The sequence below is a fragment of the Cynocephalus volans genome, chromosome 3 (genome assembly GCF_027409185.1).
Source record: "Cynocephalus volans isolate mCynVol1 chromosome 3, mCynVol1.pri, whole genome shotgun sequence".
Taxonomy (NCBI): Eukaryota; Metazoa; Chordata; class Mammalia; order Dermoptera; family Cynocephalidae; genus Cynocephalus; species Cynocephalus volans.
The window spans coordinates 143,776,673-143,799,192 of NC_084462.1; the positions used below are offsets into that span (position 1 = coordinate 143,776,673).

General features: G+C 40.4%; 1 protein-coding gene across 1 annotated transcript in view; it reads left to right on the forward strand.

Moving 5' to 3' along the window:
* Nucleotides 1-22,520, forward strand: part of PRKCH (protein kinase C eta) — a 231,878-nt gene that overhangs the window by 110,668 nt on the left and 98,690 nt on the right. The window contains exons 3-9 of the mRNA XM_063089164.1: nt 4,974-5,124; nt 7,503-7,537; nt 11,040-11,128; nt 12,590-12,719; nt 14,888-15,015; nt 18,056-18,199; nt 18,351-18,524. Coding sequence (XP_062945234.1) covers nt 4,974-5,124; nt 7,503-7,537; nt 11,040-11,128; nt 12,590-12,719; nt 14,888-15,015; nt 18,056-18,199; nt 18,351-18,524 — 851 coding nt within the window. The remainder of the gene's footprint in view (nt 1-4,973; nt 5,125-7,502; nt 7,538-11,039; nt 11,129-12,589; nt 12,720-14,887; nt 15,016-18,055; nt 18,200-18,350; nt 18,525-22,520) is intronic.

A 22,520-nucleotide genomic window follows, 5' to 3' on the forward strand; every position in this document is an offset into this window, starting at 1 on the left:
CCCCTTTATGAAGTCTTCCTGAATTAATCAGAGGACTAGATACACAATTGCTATGATTCCCTCTACTCAATACCCACTAAATGCTCTCACCCACTGGTGGTATATACTTACTGTAAAGGCTCATTTAAGTTATGTATTTGCTCAATACATGTCCTAATCTTTCTCTGTTTAAGTTATTGTCTCAGACAGGGATCATCTACATTTGCAGTTTTATGCATCATTCCTTACGCACACAGTTCTGTGATCAGATGGTTGCGTATTCAGTGTGTTTGACAATGTTAAGTGAAATTCCCTTGCCGCCTTATCTCATTACCTTTCAGGGACATATGTTGGAGACATAAACAGCACAATACTTTCTTCTTCTTTCTTCACAAATAATTTTTGGTTAACTCTGAGGTTTTTCTCACAGTTGTTCCTTCCCATGTGCACAAATGATAAAATAAATATCTCAGGAAGAAGAAAAAAAGACATTCGATAGTGTTAGTAGTTCAACAACAGTAAACAGAGTCTGGCGTCCTTACTTCTATCACTGACCGCTTGACCTCACTTAACCTTCCTGTTAGTTTCTGTTTCCTCACCAGAAAATGTATTACTTTCCAGGAATACCACGATACCCAGTATTAATAAAGGACACAGCATAGTGTAGTGTTACCCATAGAGCCCTGCGACAAAATGAAGAGTGGAGATTTGGTGTTAGTTCTGGCACTACCTAGCTAGGTGAATCTTGGGCGTGTTGTTTAACTTTTATTCTAAGTGTTGATTTCCTAGGTATTCATTCCTCTTCTAGAAAATTAGGCAATTGAATTAAAAAAATTCTTTCTCTTCCTAGAACTCTGTGATATTGTGAAGTAAGGGTTTTAAGAAAAAGTATAATAGGTAACAGTTACTACCTGCCAGGTACCTTTCTAATTATGTTACACTTATTAACTCATCATGTACTCAGAATGGCCCTATGAGGAACACTCTTCATGTTCTATAGATGAGGAAACTGAGGCCTAGGAGGTTAACAACTTGCCCCAGGAAGCTTATGTGTGGGAGAAGCATGCTTCACACCCAGGCTCCAGATCCCACACCCTCAGCCACCACACTGTCACGCCCGTCATGTGGAGAGCTGTTCAGCCTCCTCAGCACGGCCCCTCACAGACAAGCTGCAGACCTTAGGAAGCTGGAGCGCCTTTGCCGTTAGGCAAATTCAGCTCAACAGAGTTAAATCGTATTTTACGTGCAATCAAAATTATTTCTTTTATGCGTTTTAGGTCACTAATCTGGAAATTAAAAAGTGCCACGTCATAAGTTTTTTTCTCTCTCATTTAATTTTCTTACACATATTGGAAATTTGGGAGCTATGATACATGCTTTTACCCCACATCAGAATGTTTCAGAAGTACTTTCAAATACATATTTCTGCTGCTGGAATATAAAATGTTAAATTCAGGTAGGTAGAGCAAATGACTAAAAAGGGTGAAATATTTACTATTTTTGAGATAAAGTTAAAACAGTTTTACAGTGATTTCAGACACATATTCCACCTCCACCAAGCCTCATGTGACCAACACCAATTTCAGTCCAGCACAATTTTTTGCAAATGAAATCTTACCTTGGAGTTGTTTGGTGACTCCTAGTCATTTGTGCATTCTACAGTTCTCCAAATGAGTGTGTGGGACGACAGTCAGTTTTTATGAAATAGAATTTTAGTTCAGGATAGTTCATCTTCATTATATTTGACATAATTACTCTGCAACTAATGGGATGGCTTTTCAAAACCAGCTCCTGGTGAGACAGATCAGGGCTCCAGGCCTGTCCACCTCTGCAGATTGGAATGTGAATTTCCATGCTGGGCACAGAGCCAGCTTCCTATTTACTAGGTGGCATTGGGCACCAACAGAGCCAACAGAAGTTGTGATGCAAGTTTTGGCTGCAAAGCATGTTTCCTGACGTGTCCAACTAACATGTGATCTGAGAGATTTCTCAAAGCCCTGGTTGGTTTATGGCAGAACAAGATTAAATAGTCTTTTTTAGTCCTTTTAAACTCAGTCCTAAGTAAACACGAGGCCGGTGCAAACAATGAGGAAGCTCCCTCTGCACCCTGATTATGAAGTGGAGTTCAAGTCTGTCGTCAGGTGAACAAAGTGCAGTCAGAGTGCTCTTTCTTCCTATTGATGGCATCAATCAAGAGAATGGTGACAGTGAAAGCCATGGGCCATGGGAGCCCCACTTTTCTTGCATGCCCAGATGTCTTGCAAATTCCCAGGTGTGTGCGATGGTGTGCATGAGTGTGTGCATTCACTTTTTAAACAAAAAGAAGCACACATGTAAAAGAATATTAGTTAGGGCCCATGACCACCTATGAGATGTGTGGAGAGCCACCTGGGACAGGGTGAAAGAGACAAGGCCCTCAGGGTCATGGGGTAAGAGAAAAGATTGATGTGCACCCCCAGGCTGCTGTGGGAACAGAAGGGAGGAGCATTTCATGTGGTTTCAGGATTTGGTGGAGGCCATTTTGGCTCTTAGGCAGATAGGATAAATCTAAGTTAACTAGCTGGTGGGAAAAAAAAAAAAAAAAAAAAAGAGCGAAGGGCAATCCAGAAAGGGCCAAAGGCAGGAGTGAAGGCTGCAAGATATGACTAGCGCAGTGGACAGCTACAAGCAGTCTCTTCGTAAGTCCTGGTCTAGGGAATCAAATGGAAAATTCATAGGTCATGTTACTGCTATGGCAATAGCTGTTGAGGAAAGAAAAACAGGATTCAATTCATTAAATATTAAAAATGCAAGTGAGCTGACCTTTTGACCAATCTTTGTAGTATTAAGGGATTAAATAAGTAAGTTCTTGTTAATTGGACCCCCAGGGAGAATTTAATTTGCATCTAGGTATGATAAGTGTTTAGTAACTCAATACAGATTTTGCTCAGGCCAGTATTGAGCTGGATCTCAGGCTGGTGATAACATAGGCTAAATATACAGTGATACCATTAGCTTAATTTTATCCTCTGCCAACAAGGGAACATTCAAAATCTGTTCACTTTGTGGTTACTAAATGACTTCTGGAAGTATCGTGGGAGAGAGTAGCATAGTATAGTAACCGATGTTTTTATGTGACCCTTATCTAAAATCATAAGAACCTGTCAGGAATATTCATTATGACACTATTCCCACAGGGGTTTATTTTATCTTCTTGAGACAGATGGAAAACCTGAAAATGAAAGTAATTAGGCTGCTTGCCAAAGATTACACACACTCCAAAAGAAAAACCAAAGCAGGTACAATTTTAACTGTGCTAGAGCCTCTGAAGGCATTGGTGTCTTAGCCAAATGTGTTTGTGCTATTCTCCATTAATACAAAAAAATTCTACAAATTTAATTCCTGAATAAAAGGAAATCACACTTGAAACTTTGATAGGTATTGTCAAATTCGTTTCTGAAAAATTGTTCTTGAAATAGCTACATATTTTTGAATTGCTACAATGCGCCTAGATTTGTGCTAAGAACTTTGAATGTGCAACCCTCATTCAGTACTTGGAAAACCCAAAGAGGAAAGTGACACCAGGTTTCTAGATGAGAACACTAAGGCTTAGCAGTGTGGTGGGGCTGGGAATGGAGCCCAATTTCTACTCTTAATTGCAGATGCCTATTTCACCTCACCCTTGTCAAATGGGCACTTTATCAATCTTTTTAAGTATGAGGGTACTTCAAAAGTTCATGGAAAAACAGAATTAAAAAATACTAATCTTCCCACAAAATTTATGAAGACCCTTCATATTTGCCAATTTCCGAAGTAAAATGTGGTTTACCTGGTTTTTACATAATGATCTTGGATAACATTGAACATCTTCACATGTTTATTAGCTGTTTGTATTTATAGGTTTATGAATTTTCAGTTAACATCGTCTGCCCCATTTTGAATGGATTGTTCATCCTTTTTTCTTATTGATTTCTACATATTATAAATAGTAATCCATTGTCATGTGTTTCAAATCCTTTTTTCCCCTAGTTTGTTTCTCTCAACTTTCTGTTTTGTGCCTTTTGCCAAATAGAACTTTAAAAATTTTAAGTTGCAAATCTGGGAATCTTTTATGGCTTTAGAGTTTTCTAATACTTATCCCATCCTAGTAATATAATATTTTTCTATGTTTTCTTATTTTTTTGATAATTTTTCTCCTGAACATGAATTTGAGGTCATCTTTGAAATCTTCTATTTCTTCCAGGCTTTTAAATTTATTAGCAAATTATGGTTGCATGATTCCTTAAATTTCCTTTGCATCAGTGATTAATATAAAAGCATTTTTGAGGAAGCAAGAATTATTTTATTAATCATAAGTCTCTGCATACATTGGAATAATTCTAGTATAATTATTTGGAAGACATACCTTACTGTCTTTAGATGGTGCAGTTTTCAAAGTTTTCAGATTAGGAGCCACTGTTTTAAAAATGTGAGGCTAGAAAAGGAACTTTATACCTTGCCAGGTTAATTTCTACCTATTCCAGATTAACAGAGGTGGTTCTATACTGGCTGCTTTTGCGCAGGGCTCTCACAGTCTGTACTGTGGGCAGTTCAGTTTGTGAGGACACCATAATTCAAGTAGACTAATGAGAAACCCTATTTCATCAGCCAGCAGTTACAGCCGAGAGATGGATCGAGATCCCAGACATCTAAACAGGGGGTTGGAGATGGTGCTGATGTTATATACTGGAGTGTCGGAACCCCAGGAAACCCATGGTCTGTGCTGGGGAGATTGGCCCAAGGTAGCCAATTATAACCAGGCAATGGGCATCTCTGGGGTTTACATAGGTCTAACCTTAAAAAGTAAGAGTCCTAATAAGGTTATTAGGAAAACACGATGCTTTTCTGGGGTGTTTTGGATCTTGAAGAAAGAAAAAATAATTCAGGGAGTATTTGGACTATCAGACTTTCTCATGTATTAGGTATGGCTGGATTCATTACGTGTTATTTTTTTTTTCCTTCCTTTTAATATACAGCTACTCTCCAGAGAGACCGAATCTTCAAACATTTTACCAGGAAGCGCCAAAGGGCTATGCGCAGGCGAGTCCATCAGATTAATGGACACAAGTTTATGGCCACATACCTGAGGCAGCCGACCTACTGCTCTCACTGCAGGGAGTTTATCTGGTAAGAGGTCCCCTGGCTTCTCTCCTCCTAAGAGCTTCTCTTCAACTGGGGCTTCCTCTGGTTATGTGTGATTTCAGGAGAAAGCATGATTATTAAGAATTACTTTAGGATCTGACTTTTGCCTCTTATTTTAATATGTTGGCCCAGTAATTTGAATTCCCATTGGAAAAAAAAAAAAATCTAAATAATTTACAGATCCAAGTTTTAGATATTGTATCTTTTTCTAATCCTTTTGGTTAAGGTGTTAATGAATAATGAACTGGTCAAAAAGCATAGACGAGAGAGAAACGAATCCATCATAAATAAATTGGATAATCAATAAATTACATAATCAGTCCCTGAGGAAGAAAAAAGAATCAACAGTATTGCTTTATGAAGGCATGAATCATGGAGATAAGTTGTTGCCAGAAAACTAAGCATATAGTAGTCTTCAGTGTCACAGTATGTAGCAGAAGGAAGTAGCCTTCAATGATCATATTCTATAATCTAATCCCTGGCAGTGAGGAACTAAGATCATTAAAAGTTGAGAAATTCTAGAGATTTGGGGCAATATTTTATTGTACATACAACAGAAGCTTAAGTCTCAGTGGCAAAACAGTGGTTATCTTCAATTAGAAATAACATTGAGCATATTTTATTTGGAAAGAGAAAGAAGAAATACCCCCTCACACACACATGCATGCATAGACATACACACCCATCTCAGGAGGAGAAACGGTTTAGTAGCATGAAAGGAGATCTATATTTTTGTTGCAAACTTTAATCATTTTGTTTAAAGACGTCAGAAGCACTTGGTTCAGAGTAATTTCTGAATATTGACCTATTACTTTGGATTTTGCCTTCTGTGATTACTTTGGATTTTATACCACTTTGCAGTCAGAACCCAGGGTTAGTGTTTCTGTCATTTTTAATCAAGACGAGAATCTTGAGGCCCCAAAATGGCTGTTGATATGAGGCCTACACATGTGTTATAATGTAGTTTTTATGAAAAAATTCTTATTACATTTTTTTATTGAAACAATAAGCAGTTCTGACATCTTCAAGCCGATGCTCCCTCTTTGCAGCAATCTGCGCTCACTCATTGGCCACAGCCCCACCCCTCTCTGTGGTTTGCTGACCTGAACGGTGACAGCCCGCTGCTGCTGACTTCATGTCACACCACTCTGCTTCCCACCCTCGTGTGAGCTGCCTGGCCCCTGTAGGCATTCGTGGTGATGACTTCAGATGATGTCTGTCGTAATGGAAACTTACTTATAATTTACTGAAATTTTTTCCACCAAGGAAACAGTAACTCCCACCCAACCATCCTTTAACCCTGTCACACACACACACACACACACACACACTCACACACTCACACGCATTTTCTCTTGCACTTAAAATACTGGTGTAGGTATTACACATAGGTAGATAAGAGAATGGACACTGGCATTCAGTCTCACCACCAACTGGACGTGTGAACTTAGTCAAGTTATATATCCCAACAGTGTGTCTCCTCATTTGCAAAATGGAGACTTTTTTTTTTTGAATTATAAGCTTTTATATCGCACTCCAAGTGACAGGCACTATTCTAAGATTTACGTCACCTCTTCATATCTTCATGATAGCCCTATGAAGTAGGTACTTTTAGCATTATTCCTTTTTCTAGATGAGGAAACTGCCTCAAAGAAGTTAACGACTTGCCCTAAATCACACCCTCAGGCCATCTGGCTTCAGAGTGTGTGCTCTTAACCATCCTGTTACATGTGTGACCTCCATCTACTCCTTGGCGCTGTGCCTGGCGCATCCTACAAACTTAGTGAAGTGTGGTCTTTGTCCATGAGACTGAGAATGACATGCCATCAGCCATAGACTATATTATGGAGAGGCAGAGATGGAAGCTGTGGGCCTGGGGGGCATCCTGTGGCTGTTCTTCTGCCCCCTGTGGACTCCGGGGGATGTGGGCACAGAAGAGGGAAGGGCTCTGGGTCAGACAGCTGCAGAGAACTCACCTGTGCACTTCCATATGTGTGTCCATATCTCTTCACCTCAGCCTCTGTGCAGCTTTCTGTGTAGGTGAGGAGATAACGCTGGTGGAGTAACTCTTCAGGCTGAAGCTCAATCACTTGTACAGATGAGGGTTTATTGTCATTGAGGACTTAGGTTGCCCCAGAGGTAGGTGGAATGGGAATCGTCAGTACCTTCTCATTTATATCATTAATCCACAGGTGATTTTCTTTCTGTCTCATGATAACAAACGAGGGATCAAAAAGCACATCGTCTTTGCTTCTTCCCTGAAATTGTGTTTTTCATAAAGAACCAGAGAGTGAAATGTGTTTTTCTTAAGGAATGAAATATTTGACTGATGATATTTTTTTTTTCTCTGTTGTCTTCAACAGGGGAGTATTTGGGAAACAAGGTTATCAATGCCAAGGTAAGAAAACATTTTTAAAACCATGTTTAATCTTGTTCCTATGTTAAAAAAAAAAAAAAAGTGATTGTAGCGAGAGAAAACAGGATATATCTCATTAATATTGTCAAAAATAACTCTGTAGGTCAAAGGAGACACACACATAGCTACAAGTCTTTAGTTTTTCTTAGATCTTACCTATATTTTAGCATAGAGGGGATGTTTTTATTTCTAAAGTCAGGATACCTAATAAAGTTTTATTATTTAAAGTTTTGTTTGTGCCATAACGTGAGTTACAACAAGTGCTAAAAGGTAGTGCCATTTTGTGAGCACACCTTTAAATCTTCCAGATAAATTTTTGGCTTTTACAATCCCGTTGTCAATAGGGGTAAGAAGTAGCACAATGCTTTTTTCTCTTTACCTGCTTATGGAATAGAAGCTATTGTCCAAGTTCTTTTTTTTTTTTTTCCTCCTGATTTCAAAAAAAAAAAAGTGAGAAATATTTAAAGTTAAGCTGTTAATGGTCTTGTAAGTTATTACACATTAAATTTTTTGATTTTCACAATTTGAAAGCAAAACCAAATTACTAATGTTCTTACAGAATCAGAATGAAATAAAATAGAATGAAAGAAGATTCTGTACTCAGGTGGTTTAGCCAGGCCCAGACTGAACTTGCCTTTTATTTGGGCCTCGCCTACCTTGGCTTAAGCATCATCACATAGTTTATGCATATACTGCCCATCTTGATTTTCACTCTGTAGATGATTGAAAAAATAGCACTACAGATCCTACAGTGGTAGCCTATGTGTAAATAAGGAAATCCTACCTTCTCTTCTGGAGGAGGTGAGATAAAACATTATTTTCTGCAGAAGAACTGAGTAAGACATACTCTTGGATCTGATTTTGGCTTTAATATGTATGAACAATTCCATTTAGTTCTAAGAGTTAGGAAAAAATGAATATATCATCATTATGATGGCAGTAATCGACTTATATGCTATTAATCTCAGCCCCAGATGAGAAGATAGTTCACAAGCCAGAATTGATGTCACTCTTTGGGCTGCACCTCCCCAGCACAGGGATATACCCTGTAGTCCACTCCAGTCCATCTTATGCATACTAAGATGAGTTAAGAAACTCTGGATAGGCAAGATTACAGTTTTGAGTTCAAAATATGCGATTTATGATGTACCTCTGTTCTTATTCTATTTATTTTCCTCTTTGGCCTGAAGTGCCAGGATATTTGAGGGCCTGATTTTCAGTGGTCACCTGCTGTTTAAAGAGCAGAAAAGACTATTAAGAGACCTGAAGACACTATTTTGTTGACATCTTGCTGAGGGGTATAAAACCAAATGCTAACACTGACCAGTAGCAAACTGGAGTATGTATTTCAGACAAAGCAGACTTCAGAACAGCAACAACAAAAATTATCAGGGATAAAGAGGGGCAATAATAAAGGGGTCATTTCTCCAAGAAGACATCACGATTCTGAACATGTATGTACTTAACAACAGGCATCGAACTACGTGAGACAAACTGATAGAACTACAAGGAGAAATAGACAAATCTGCTATTATAGTTGGAGACTGCTATTATAGTTATAATTGATAGTTCCAGCAGGCAGAAAATCAGTAGGGATGTAGTTGACCTAAGTAGCACTATCACCACTAGATCAAATCGATAATTATAGGATACTTCATCCAACAGCAGTAGATTACACATTCTTTCCAAGCTCTTGGGGAACATTTATCAACATAGACCACATTCTGGGCATAAAACAGACCTTAACAAATTTAAAAGAATAGAAACCATAAAAAGTATCTTCTTAGGGCCGGCCTTGTGGCGCACTCGGGAGAGTGCAGCGCTTGGGAGCGCAGCGGCGCTCCTGCCACGGGTTCGGATCCTATATAGGAATGGCCGGTGTGCTCACTGGCTGAGCGCGGTGCGGGCGACACCACACCAAGGGTTGCGATCCCCTTACCAGTCACAAAAAGACAAAAAAAAAAAGTATCTTCTTAGACCACAATGGAATTAACCTAGAAATCAATAACAGAAAGATAGCTGGAAAACTCTCAAATTTTTCAAGATTAAACACATTCTAAGTAACACATGGGTCAAAGAAGACTCAAGAGAAATAATTTGAACCAAATGCAAATGAAAATATAATTTATCAAATAAGTAGGGTGTAACCAAAGTAGTGCTCAAATGGAAATTTATAGCATTAAATTCATATTTTAGAAAAGAAGAAAGATTTAAAATCAGTTATCTAAATTTCCGCTTTAGGAAACTAGAGAAAGAGGAGAAATTTAAGCTTAAAGTGAGCAAAAGAAAATAAATCATAAAATTAGAGCAGAAATCAGTGAAATTGAAAACAGGAAAACAATACATAAAATCCATGAAACCAAAAACTGATTCTTTGAAAAAATCAATAAAATTGATAAACCTTTAGTCAAGTTAACTGGGAAAAAACCAAATGCCTCAAAAAATAAGGTCTGTCTGTGGTATTGACATCCCCTCATATGAGAAGACCATCTGGGCACTTTCATTTTGATTCTCCTGAGAATTCAATCTGATGAAAGCTAGATTTATTTTAGGTATAGTGCTGTTTGCTGACATGTCACCCATCTTCATGTACTCAATCCTGAAACCCTCCACATGTGTTCAAACACCTTAAAATGATATATATTTTCATACTATTTCATTGTATGTGTTCATCCTTTAATGACAAGCTTATCTGCTATATCAGTGACCTAGATGAAAATGGAAAATGTGTTATTCATAAAGTTCAAAAAATTCAAGCAATTGATTAAGCCATTCAGCAAATGTTTATGGAATGTCTCCTCTGCTCAAGACATTGCGCTGGGAGTTCTAAAGGCATTATGAGGCCAGGTGGAAGGTTTGAAATAAGGGGGCAGGCTAAGAGTGTGGGAGATCAGAGTGGGGAGAGATGGTTTCAGTCTAGAAGAGTGAGACTTTTTTGAGTTGTGTCTTGTCATAAACTTAAGATTTAGTCAGTAGGCAAAGAGGAAATCCTAGGGGTAGGGAAGGGCATCGATGGTGTGTATGGGGAGAGTGAAGCCTTGTTCCAGGAGGAGCAACTAGTTTAGTTTTTATTGAAACAAATAGAGCCCGTAGAAGAAAGGTGACAAGTAGCTCGGAGTAGTAGCCTCTGGAGGACCTGAAACGGGGCCAGGAAATTTGAACTCTACTGATCGGCAGTAGGACACCACTGAAGGTTTTCAACCATGGTGCAGAGGTGACCAGAATCACACTATGGAAAGAGTCCTCTGGTGGGGGGCGCAGGGTGGAATACAGTCAGGAGGGTGGAAATAAGCTCAGGACTTGATGACGGGTAGTTTGAGCATGAGCAAACTGTTAGGATGGTGACAAAGGAAATAGGTGACATCGTGTGGGCCATCGTCCATATCAAGTCACATAGGCACAGTGCAGCCCCTGTTGATGGTGCCGTGACTGGCTGGGCTGTGAGCCTCTGATAAATGTATAATTGTTGGGTTTAATTTCCTAGTGTGCACCTGTGTTGTCCATAAACGCTGCCATCATCTAATTGTAACAGCCTGTACTTGCCAAAACAATATTAACAAGGTGGATTCAAAGGTAAGAGGATAGCAGTTTGCTGATTAAGAGTGTGTATGTGCACGTGCACTCATTTGTGCTCTCTCTCTCTCTGCCTCCCTTCTTCTCTTTCTGCCTCCTCTCCCCTACATCCCTCCCACACTCCTAGAAGCAGATGGTGGTATTAGAATGGAAATTTCTCTCCTGTTTTGTAATACGGCATTTGTATTTATGTACTTCGGTAGCATGACCTCTGTTTTTGAGGACGGTATTAGAGGCTGGCTGGGTATAAGCTACATGGATCAGTTCTACTAATTTGGAGGGAGCTTTGGTGAAGTGAAAGGAACCTTGAGCTTGGATTTGAATGCCAAATCCAGCCTTTGGGAGCTCAGGCAAGGCCCATAACCTCTCTTTACCTCAGTTTTAAAACAGGATCAATACTTCCCTCATGCAGTCTTTGTGAGGATTAAACAAGATAGAATCGATGTGATGAGTTTATTGTTAACTGTAAATTGTGTTTTCTAAGTAACGAGGTTATTGGCCTCCTCCAGCCTCTTAAGAAATTTCAGGGAGGATGTATATCTTTACATAAAAGCTTGAACTTCATTCTTGCCATTCATACTGCATATTTAAATTCTGGAGGTAGAGAGCAGAGTATTGCTGACAATCAGCCAGTGGATTTACAGATGCACTGGAAGGTCTGACTCTGGAATTCAATGGTTCTTTCCAGTACACATGGAGTATTGCTAAAGTGTATACATAGAGGTATAAACCACAGCTTTTAAGAGAAAGAAGCCAGAGAAGTTTCAAGAGGAGCAGTAATTGCCCCACTCCTTGTCATGTATGGATTTGTTATTGTTTCAAATGGTGATATAGACTGGAGAGCACATGCCTAGCATAATTACATGGTGGAAACAGTATGTGAAATTAAACCAGGACCTTAGCTCTCATATTGTCAGACTACAAATACCAGGCAATGGCAGGAAGGGCTGAATAAGATCACTTTAATGTCACTTTGGAATGAATTTCTTCTGTGGTTCCATGTCCTCCTAGTGCTGTCTTCTTTTTTTCTCCCCTCTGCAACATAATTTCTAGAAGAACTTGTGATGATAGCAAGTGTATATAGTATATAAAAACCGAATTTAATTCTGATATAAAAAGATTTTAGGAAATAGACCTGCATGAGGGGGATTGGCAGGGAGAGATTATCTAAGATGAAATGACATATATAAGATGAAATGAAAATCTTAATTTCTATTGATTTCCCAAAATGGTGAATGATCTAATACATACCCCGCATTTCTATCTCGTCTTGTTCATTAGAAGATGTACTCAGTCTTGTTAGTAAAACCTGAGTAATTAATTGGGGCTGAGTACAGTAAAATAATATAACCAGCTCAGGTGTCCTAGTAACACATTGCATTTGATGGGCTCCTATTACAGTTTTTACAAAAGATGTTGGTATGAGATTTTAGCTCTTGTCCCCTTGTTTCCTTTTTACAGATCGCTGAACAGAGGTTCGGAATCAATATCCCACACAAGTTCAGTGTCCACAACTACAAAGTGCCAACATTCTGCGATCACTGTGGCTCCCTGCTCTGGGGGATAATGCGACAAGGACTTCAGTGTAAAAGTGAGATGTTGAGGTGCTGGGTATCCCCGTCTCTGTGGGAACACCATGCCACAAGCTTTTGGAATTCTATAGCCCTATGACTGATGGGTTTAGATAAGTTGTAAATTAACATCATAGAATTTTTATATTTTTATGTCTCTTGTCAGACATGTAAAGAGGACTACCTCTGGTCCCCAAATTTCCTAACCATAGAACATTAAGGCAAATGTTAAATTCAGTGATCTAGCTAACTAGCTAGCTAGCTCTCACCTGTTTATTGCTGAGTACAGACTAGACATTGTGTATTTTAATAGGTATTTGAAAGAAGTAAAAATGGGATATTGGTCAGAAATGGAAGATGATAGGAGGTGAGAAGGTGAGACAACTAAAAGAGAACATTAATGGTAGAGGAGGTCTGATGACATCATCAGAAATAAGCAGGATTGAGTTGTCAGAGCCTAATGAGAGCTGCCCTGGGTCTTCTGATAGAGAGAGACTGGAGGAGTAAGTGGACTGAAGAACACTTTAGCTTTGGTTGTGAGCTTGAATCTCTAACTGTGCCCAGTAGAGCCAGAGTTTGGTGCTTTTGCCTTAGCAATGGCTCTGAGGGGGTGTCCTATTAGGAGTTGGGGAGCTGTTGGCCTTGTCTCATCTCCCAGTGAGATGTAATGATGTGCCTGTCATGGGGCGCATCTGACACCTATCAGACATATCCTGAGTTGTTGGTCGAGGAGAGTGATAGAGCCAGTAGTATTGACATGAGTGCAACTGGACAACTTCCATTGACTACCCGAACTTACCAAGCTGCTACTGTCAACGAAAAAGGACCAGTCACTTGTTTTTAAGAAGGGCAAAATCTACTATCTCTGTAGACCACCACTTAATAATTCTTTTTGCATGCAACTAAAACAGTAGCCAGCTCACGTATAATTTTTAGGGCTTTGGTTAAGGTACTGCTTGATCTTAGCTTGATGGTCTCACCCGGTGTGGTTTTTAGTGTGAAAGTCATTTTGTGCTTCCGTATGGTTATTGCACGTGTACAGAGGCATGCACGGGCTCCTCTGCCTTGTTCTTATCGCTGATGACCTGCACTGATCTGGCTCCTGTAATTTTTGCTTTTCTTGTCATGTGGTGGTTTTGAAAGGCCACTGCAGGCTTGTGTGTCTCTGTACCTGTCTTCCTGAGAGACGTAATTTCCCATCAAGTTACTTAAGCCTCAGAATTTCTCTATTGCAAGGGCACCTGTACTTGATTGGTATTTTTTTTTTTTCTTAAAGAGGGCCTTCTAAATTACCTAAATTCAGGCCCCGCAAAACCTGGATCTGTGCGTGCTTGCAAAGGTGGACTGACTCCATAAAATAGGCACTTGTGGCTTGCTGCTTCAGTTCTACCTCCCATCAGCAGGGACCTTGTCAGGAAACTGTATCAGGATTTATTTATTTCTGCTGATTAAAGCTCAGAGCCTCCATCATCCCCACCAGCTTCCCGTGCACCAGGAGCTTAGCTTGCTGTGCTTGCCTGTTCTAACTGCCATTTACTCCAACCTTCAAAAAGTTTTAAAACATGCCCTTTTCCCCCCATGAAGCAGTTAGAAGCACAGGCTGTGAACACTAAGAACCGCAGGCCCACAGGATGCCTGTCGCTGTGCTGTGAAAGCTCCTCAACCACAACAATACTCAGAAAGAAAGCTTTCTGTAGAGGTTTTTCTCTCAGAAACACCATTTCACCCTGTTTGAACAGCGATCTATATGTGGCATTTCGACTGCTACCTTTTATTTCACTATTGAGAGATAGAAGGAAAAGAATAAAGGCAGTTGACATGATTCTTTGTTATTTAATTGACTGTGAATTGTCATTATGATGAACGTTTTAATCTTTATCTTGGATCATGCTGTTAAGTCAGCAGTGACTGTTACATGTGATTTAGATGAATGTGTTTCATCACGTCATGGTGAGAAAAAATGTATTTGAAACCTATTATTCTTTAGTATGCAGGCTTTATGCTTCTGCCCACAACAGAAATAGATAAAATGTCAGGAATTGTTATTAGTGTGAGTTTAATTTTATGAGAAGATGACATTATTCAGCCTGTATAATTTCACTGTCATATTTTTCAGGCTATGAAAGTTGCAGCCCATGTTGACTTGGTTCCTTTCTGAATATGGGTTATATTTTTCTCTTTCCTCCAGTATGTAAAATGAATGTACACATTCGATGTCAAGCGAACGTGGCCCCTAACTGTGGGGTAAATGCAGTCGAGCTAGCCAAGACCCTGGCGGGAATGGGTCTCCAACCCGGAAATATTTCTCCAACCTCGGTGAGACTGCTTTTTGTCATATATTGTCATTTAGAAGTTGTTCAGATGTGGTGAGCCCAATTGAGGGCATGTGGCATCATCAAAGTTCCAAATCTGAGCAAATACAACATCCAGATTTATTGCAACTTTTAAGAGAATTTTGTTCCACAAGTAAGATTCTGTGCACAGTTATTTGACAAGAAATAAAAAGTATGCAGCTATAGCAGAAGCAGAAGAAGGATTATTTTTTTTCCTTCTCTCTTTTTTTTTTCTTTTTAATCAGCCTTCTGTCAGTGTGGTCTGGTGAAAAGTCTGGAACCCAGAGGTCTGGGTTATGCTCCTGGCCAGGGGACCTGGCAGGACAGTTGACCAGTAACTGTGGGCCTCAGCTTCCTCTTCTCTAAAGGGGTTGAACTTGAAGCTCTTTGAGGTTCTGCACATCCCTGGAAGCCAGCAGTTCTGTAGTTTTTGTTTAGGGATTGTGAATTTATCTCTCATGGTCAGCAACAAACTGGAGTTCCTTCCTCTGGGCTTTCAGGAGTGGGTGATGTATCAGTTGCTGTGACATGTTTTGTCATGCAGCCTCCCTGAGTGACCTCCACCTGCCATTATAGAGCTTTGGCTGCTTCCCAGGCCCATGTCTTATCGCTGCCTTCCTGGCCAGGGTTGCAGAGAGTTGCCAAATAGCCATGGATATGTCTGTGAGACCTAAAAGGTGTAGCTTGGTGTCCAGTTTGGGAAAATGCTAGACTTAACTGTTAAACAATGTCTGGGTACTTAGGAGGGGAAGTGCAACTACTCTGAGGTCTTGGTAATCCAGAAAATGTCAGTACTAACTACCTCGTTTCCTTTTTACTGAAAGACTCCTGGACTTGTGTTGACAATGTGTTTCTTGGTTTCAGGAAGTCACAGGCAAAGTCCATTAAGTCTGTCTGTCTTGTGCATAGGCAGGTAGGATGCTAATATGATGAGGGGAATTTCTAATGCTTGGGACAACTGTTTTAAAGACAGGGATTAAAGATTTCAGCCTGCACTAGGGCTTCTAAAATATGGTAGGAATAACATAGGTCATGTGGACACAATCTCTAGGAATGGGCAGTGCCACTTGTCATTGGAACCAAGTATTTTTATATTATGATATTTCATAGTGAGAAAACCAAATTACCTGTTATTTGACAGTGCAGCACTTAAAGAGAGAATTTTAAGTCTATCAAGAGAGAGGAATGGGTTAAAAAAAAGACTGAGAAACATTGGCTTAGAGTTCTAGCCAGTTCCAGCCCGACCAGAGGAAGTATTTAAGTGGAGGAAGTGAAATTGAAGCTGGTACAGCTTTTCTGTCTTTGAAAAATTTATGATAAGAGATCTAGAAGAGAAACTATTAAACCTTTGGATTTTTAAAATGATCTATTTTATGTCTTGCTGTCACTGCTTTATTGGGTTAAGTAAGCAAAATCCTTGTAGTTTCAGGTTGTGGCACAGTTGTTCTATTGCAAACATTGCTTAGAAGTTGCCCCAGATAAGATTTTTTTTTAGCTAAATAGGTCAAAAGCTCCAGGATGTAAGACTTTTGATCTGTTGTTGAGTGGTAGCTTGTCTTATAAATGACCTAAGGTGCACATCTGCAAGTCACATTGCCTTTTGGTAGCCTCTTCACTGTGAAGGTACACACAGTGGGATGGGACTGGAGAGCAGACTGAGGCAGCCACACTTCTGGCTCAGTGTGGTGAAACTGGGATTCTCATTATGCCAAGGAAGTGCAAACTGGTCAGTCTTTATAGAGGGCAAACTGGCTATGTACCAGAAGTCTTCAAAGTTAACACTTTGGCTCAAGGAATTCTATTTCCAGGAAGCTATATTAAGAAAATAAATGATGAGTGCTGGCCAGTTAGCTCACCTGGGAGAGCATGGTGCTGATAATACCAAGGTCAAGGGTTCGGATCCCCTAACTGGCCAGCAGCCAAAAAAAAAAAAGAAGAAGAAAGAAAAATAAAATAGATAAATAGATGATGATAAGGACAACATAGCTTAAATTTCTTGAATGTGTCAGGCACCATCTAAGTGCTTTATATGCATTTGTTCATTTACTCATTATAACTCATGTGGCAGATGCTATAACCTCCCCTTTGTCGGAAGAGGAAACTGAGGCAGGGAGAGGCTGGGTAGGTAACTTGCTCAAAGTCATAGGTTAGGTTGTAGAGCTGTTTTTTGAACCCAAGCAGCCTGCTTTAGAGCCTGGACTCTTAATAATTTTGCAGATTTGCATGTGAGTATGTTCACAGTGGTGTTATTATAGCGAAAAATGGGAGGTGACCTGTATTTCCAAAAGCATTATGATATATCCATAAAGTGGAATATTGAACAAGCCATTAAAATTCATGTTCCTGAAAGATATTTAATGATATGGAAAATATACATGACAAATTTTTAAATAAAATGTGTCATGAAACAGTAATTTGATTATATTTTAAAAGGTTAACCAAGTATAAAAACGTGTGTGTATGTGTATATATATGTCGGGGGGCCTGTGGCTGGTAAGAATTTAGGCATTTTAAATTTATCACTCATTATTTTGGTCATTGTTTCAGTTTTTACATTGAAATTTTATTTCTCTTATATAATTTAAAATATTGTATAAAAAACCTTGCTCCATTCATTGGCATCCTGGTCCTGAAATGTGAGTCTCTGAGCAAACGTGAAAACTGCTCTTGGTAAGAAGTGGACACTAGGTGGCGCTCTTGGAATCTGACTGCCCTGTGGAAAGCCACAGCAAAAGAAACTGGAGGAACCAAACTAAGGCATTTGTGTTTCCACAAAGTGTAACTCCATGACTTACATGTATTTCTAGGTGATTTTTCCCACATAGCAGTTAGCACAGACCAGAAGCTGATACTGAGCTAGTTTTGAGTTGCAGAGCCCGACCATCTGTCAAGCTGGATTGATCTTTCCCCTCGTGTTGCGATGCGGGTTGAGACTGCTCCCAGCTGGTAGTCGTCTCCACCCACAGACACTTCATGCTCATGCTGTGATTTCTGATTCAGTGTATTTCTCCTTGTCTTTGCAGAAACTCGTTTCCAGATCAACCTTAAGACGACAGGGAAAAGAGAGCACCAAAGAAGGGAATGGGGTTGGGGTTAATTCTTCCAACCGACTTGGCATCAACAACTTTGAGTTCATCCGAGTATTGGGGAAGGGGAGTTTTGGGAAGGTGAGTCCTGGCTTTAACTGTTTGGGTTGAAGTAAGTATGTTACATGTATGTTGTGTGTGTGTATACACGCGCTCATGTTTCTCATGTGCCATTCTGTCTCTTTCTCTGTGTGCCCACACCCTCATGCCCCCTCCCTCTGCTTTGCCATAGGTGATGCTTGCAAGAATAAAAGAAACAGGAGACCTGTATGCCGTGAAGGTGCTGAAGAAGGATGTGATTCTGCAGGACGACGATGTGGAATGCACAATGACCGAGAAAAGGATCCTGTCTTTGGCCCGCAATCACCCCTTCCTCACTCAGTTGTTCTGCTGCTTTCAGACTCCTGTAAGTAGGACTTGTGTTCACTGCGTCAACAGCCTCTTTTTTTTTTTTTTTCCCCAGGAGTTGAGACAATTAAAGATGAGTATCAGGAACTTTTGGGGCATAGGCTCCCAAGGTAGGGCCATAGGAAAGTACTGGCAACTTCTGACACCCTCTGGGAAAAAATTAAAACTAATGAACTCACCCCTTCCTTCATGCTGTCCTAGGGAAGGGTCACCTTGGGGTTGTGTGTCCTATGATTGAAAAGGTCTTCATACATGAGTCTTTTCCAGCAGAGTGAAGGTTACAGAAGTCTGAGAATAGAGTAAATGTCATGGGCTCATTATCTTGGTGAATTTGGCCATGATTCTGCTCCTAAATTCTGGACTGGTTCTGAGGGGTCTGAGAGGACCTAGGGAGGGCACCTTGATTTGCAACATCTCAAAGCATTGCTCTGGCCTCAACCAAAGACCCTTTGCTTGGTGCCATGGTTTGATCTTGGGATTCAAATCTGACTGCCCTGTAATGGTATGCAATTAAGAATGCTTTTGGCTACAGTTAACAGAACACCTGAGCAACAATGGCTTAAATGATAAACAGAAAGGATGGATTTAGTTCCTAGTACACACTTTTTTCTTTTTATTTCACATAATGAGAAGTCTGGTGGTAACAATGCTTGGATTGGATGCATTGCTTGGTGACATCGGGCATGTCTTCCCCTTGGAGTCTCAAGGTATTTTCTGCAGCCCCAGACATCTTACCTTCACACGACAGCATTCAAAGTAAGAAGCGCAGGGACAGAGGCTGAAGAGCTGCATGGGCCGCTCTGCTTTTATCAGAGAGAGGTTTTTTTCCTAGACTGAGGTCAACTGCTGTTATTAGCAAGGGTGGCTGGGAGAACAAATACCTAGCCAAGATAATACCTATACTATGATTGGCTTACACCAACCTTGATTCCTTCCTGGGCAGGGCGCTCTGCTGCCTGTTTAGAATTGGGCCCAACATTGGACTTCTGTTATCAGTGAAAAGGGAAAATGGTTCCTGAGAAGGCATCAAGGGCCTGCCACAGATGAGCAAGAACCTTCTTACTGTCAAAGGCATTCTAGGAGAGTGGACTCTGGGTATGTCCCTGTGCCACCATCGGGGAAGTAGAGGGTACTGTGGGAGCAGGTGGGGGCATCTCCCCTGGCCAGGGGTGCTGGCAGTACATTTTTAGGGAAAGTAACAGCTGAGCTGGAACCAGAAGGTGAGTTAGAATTAGTTAGACAAAGAGAGTGAAGGCCGATATGCCACATAGAATGAACAGCGCTCGCACAGGTCTGGCAGGGACGTGAACAAACCCAGCATGTGCGGAGTGTCAAGGTCAAGGAGGGGCCTGGTGAGAACTGAGGCTGCAACAGTGGCTGGGGCCAGGCCCTGAAAGCCTGTGTTATGGAACTGTCCATTGTTAAGAACAATGGAAAGTCATGGAAGTAATTGATAAAGAGGAATGACACATCAGATTACATCTTTTAACTATAAAAAAAAAAAACTATATCTTATAATAGGTAATATATGCATCTTCTGAAAGAAACAATTATTACCTGTTTCATCCATAGCCTTTCAGAGAATTTTTTGCACATAAAAGCACATGTACACCACATATATAGGCATATATACATTTCAAAAAACACAAGTCATGGTATACTTTGCCCATTATTCTGTAACTTTTTTTTTTTAACATAATAGTGTATCTTGGAGATTATTTTGTATTTGTACACACACCTAGCTGCCTTATTTTTTTAATGGCTGCATAGTATTGCATTTTAAGAACTTGCCACAATTCAACTTGTTCTCTATTGCTGTATATTTCATGTACCTAGTCTTTTATTTCAGTCAGTGTTGCAGTGAGGTCCCTTGCACCTTTGTCTTTTTGCGCTTGTACTAGTATTTCTAAATGACACATTATTAAAAGTAGTATAGCTTGGTCAGAGGGTGTGTGCATTTTAAATTTTGATCGAGTCTAATTGCCCCCTCCCCCATCGGGGTTAAATGTAGCTAACATTGCCGATATACCAGGCATTGTTCTAGGTGCTCTATGTCTGTTATCTCATTCAGTCCTTACATTGACCCTATGAAGTTAGTTCTGTTACCATCACCCAGTTTTACAGATGAGAAAACTGAGGAACAAAGAAGTTTAGCTCCCCAGGGCAGAGCAGGTTTAGTAGCCAGGCAGTCTGGCTGCAGAGCCCAGGCATGCTCTTAACCACTTGCTGTGTTGCATTTCTGAATTCACACTCCAAAAGCATGCATGAGATGCCTGTTTCTCCCACCCTCCCATCACAGCATGCTATCTTTTTGATGATCTGAGAGATTAAAACAATGGTATCTTTGAAGTTCTAACTTGCATTTCTTTGTCTCTGAGGGAAGCTGAGCATTCTTGTATGTTTAAGGGACATTTGTGTTCACATCTGTGTTGGGAGGGACCCGTGTGCAGCCTGGAGAATGGGTGGAGCAGGGAGACTGGACACTGGGAGCTGGGAGGATGTATCGCAGTGGACGATCAGTATGGACTCCCTGTTGCCCAAGCGTGTCGGAGGGAACTAGGGGGGCAGCTGATGGCTTCCTGGGCCCTGGTTCCCCTTGCACTCTTTCCTCCTTCCCATCATTGTCTTGGCTCCTTGAGGCTATGCCTCTTCTTCAGTGGTCCTCAGTGACTCTTGACAGCCCTGAAGCTGCCACATGATCCCTGATTCTCTACTTTCCATCTTTGGGGTACTTGGTTCCTTTGGAGCTCCAGTTCTCTATGTCCTCAACTGCTACTTGGAGTAGGAAATAGGTCCTCAAATCTATTTCCTGTGCTCTGCACTTTGCCAATGTAAAGCCCTTTGCCCACCCTCACCCCCTTGCCCACTGTTTTCTTGGAGAGGACCAGGGTCACAGCTCAGGGCTTGAGAGGGACAAGTAGTCAATGATACCAGTTGCTTTCTTGGAGAGGAATAGCTCCAGTCTCCTGAATGCCACCATGAATGCCGTGGCTACAGCTCAGATGACTTTCCTGGGACCTGAGCCAAAGACATTTACTATGACATTAGGTTAGATCATCTTAGCCAGCTCATTAACCTTTGGGTCAGGCAGTGCACTGGTATTTAGTGAACCTAATCTGGTCCTGCAGTGGAACAGTGGCTGTTGTTCCAAGTTACTACTGATGAAGCAAATAAAGAAACATCTCATACCCAACTGCAAAGGAATGCTACCTACAAAAGAAAATCCCTATGATTCTATATAAGCAGTCAAAGGCCTCCCCAACAATTCCATCATGTTATGGTGGAGCAGAACAAGAAATTAACCTAGAACAAATGGTAGCCCAATGAATATAGTATATATATAATGCATAATTTTCCAGGAAAATATATGAATTATACAATATACCAAAATTTTAATGACCACATGATATTCCCATTGTTTAGTAGGTAAAACCTTTATTAGCATTGGTGATGTCTATTTTTTCTAGTGAAAGTTTTATGCTTGGCCACGAGGTGGCAGTCATTACTGCAAAGTTATTTTTATTTCTCCACCAGAAAAGTAAAACACGTGAAACTGCCATTGGGGTTTAAAATGTGTGTTGTGGTGGACAGCTCCAAAGCAAAGAATAAGGGGGATTTCCCTCTGCCTTAAGTCTAGACGATAACCAAAGTGGTAGAAACCAACTTAAAAGAATCCAGTGAGATCTTCTCATGTGGAGGTAGAGATAACGCGATTTTCGTTTTGCTGTAGTTTATGCCTTCCTTCAGGTTTGCAAAGGGTCAGACTCCACAATATGCATGGTATTTGCTCACTGCATCCATCTGCCAGAAATCCTCAGTGATGATCACCATTCACTGTTGTAAAGCTAACTATAAAGAACAGAAAATGATAGTTGTTATGAGAAAATACAAGAGATTATTACCTTTAGTTACCCAGCTTTGCAAGCCATGATCTCTCAAATGAGATGTTAATCAGTGTGTAATGCTGAACTGTGACAGTCCTCCCTGAAGAGTT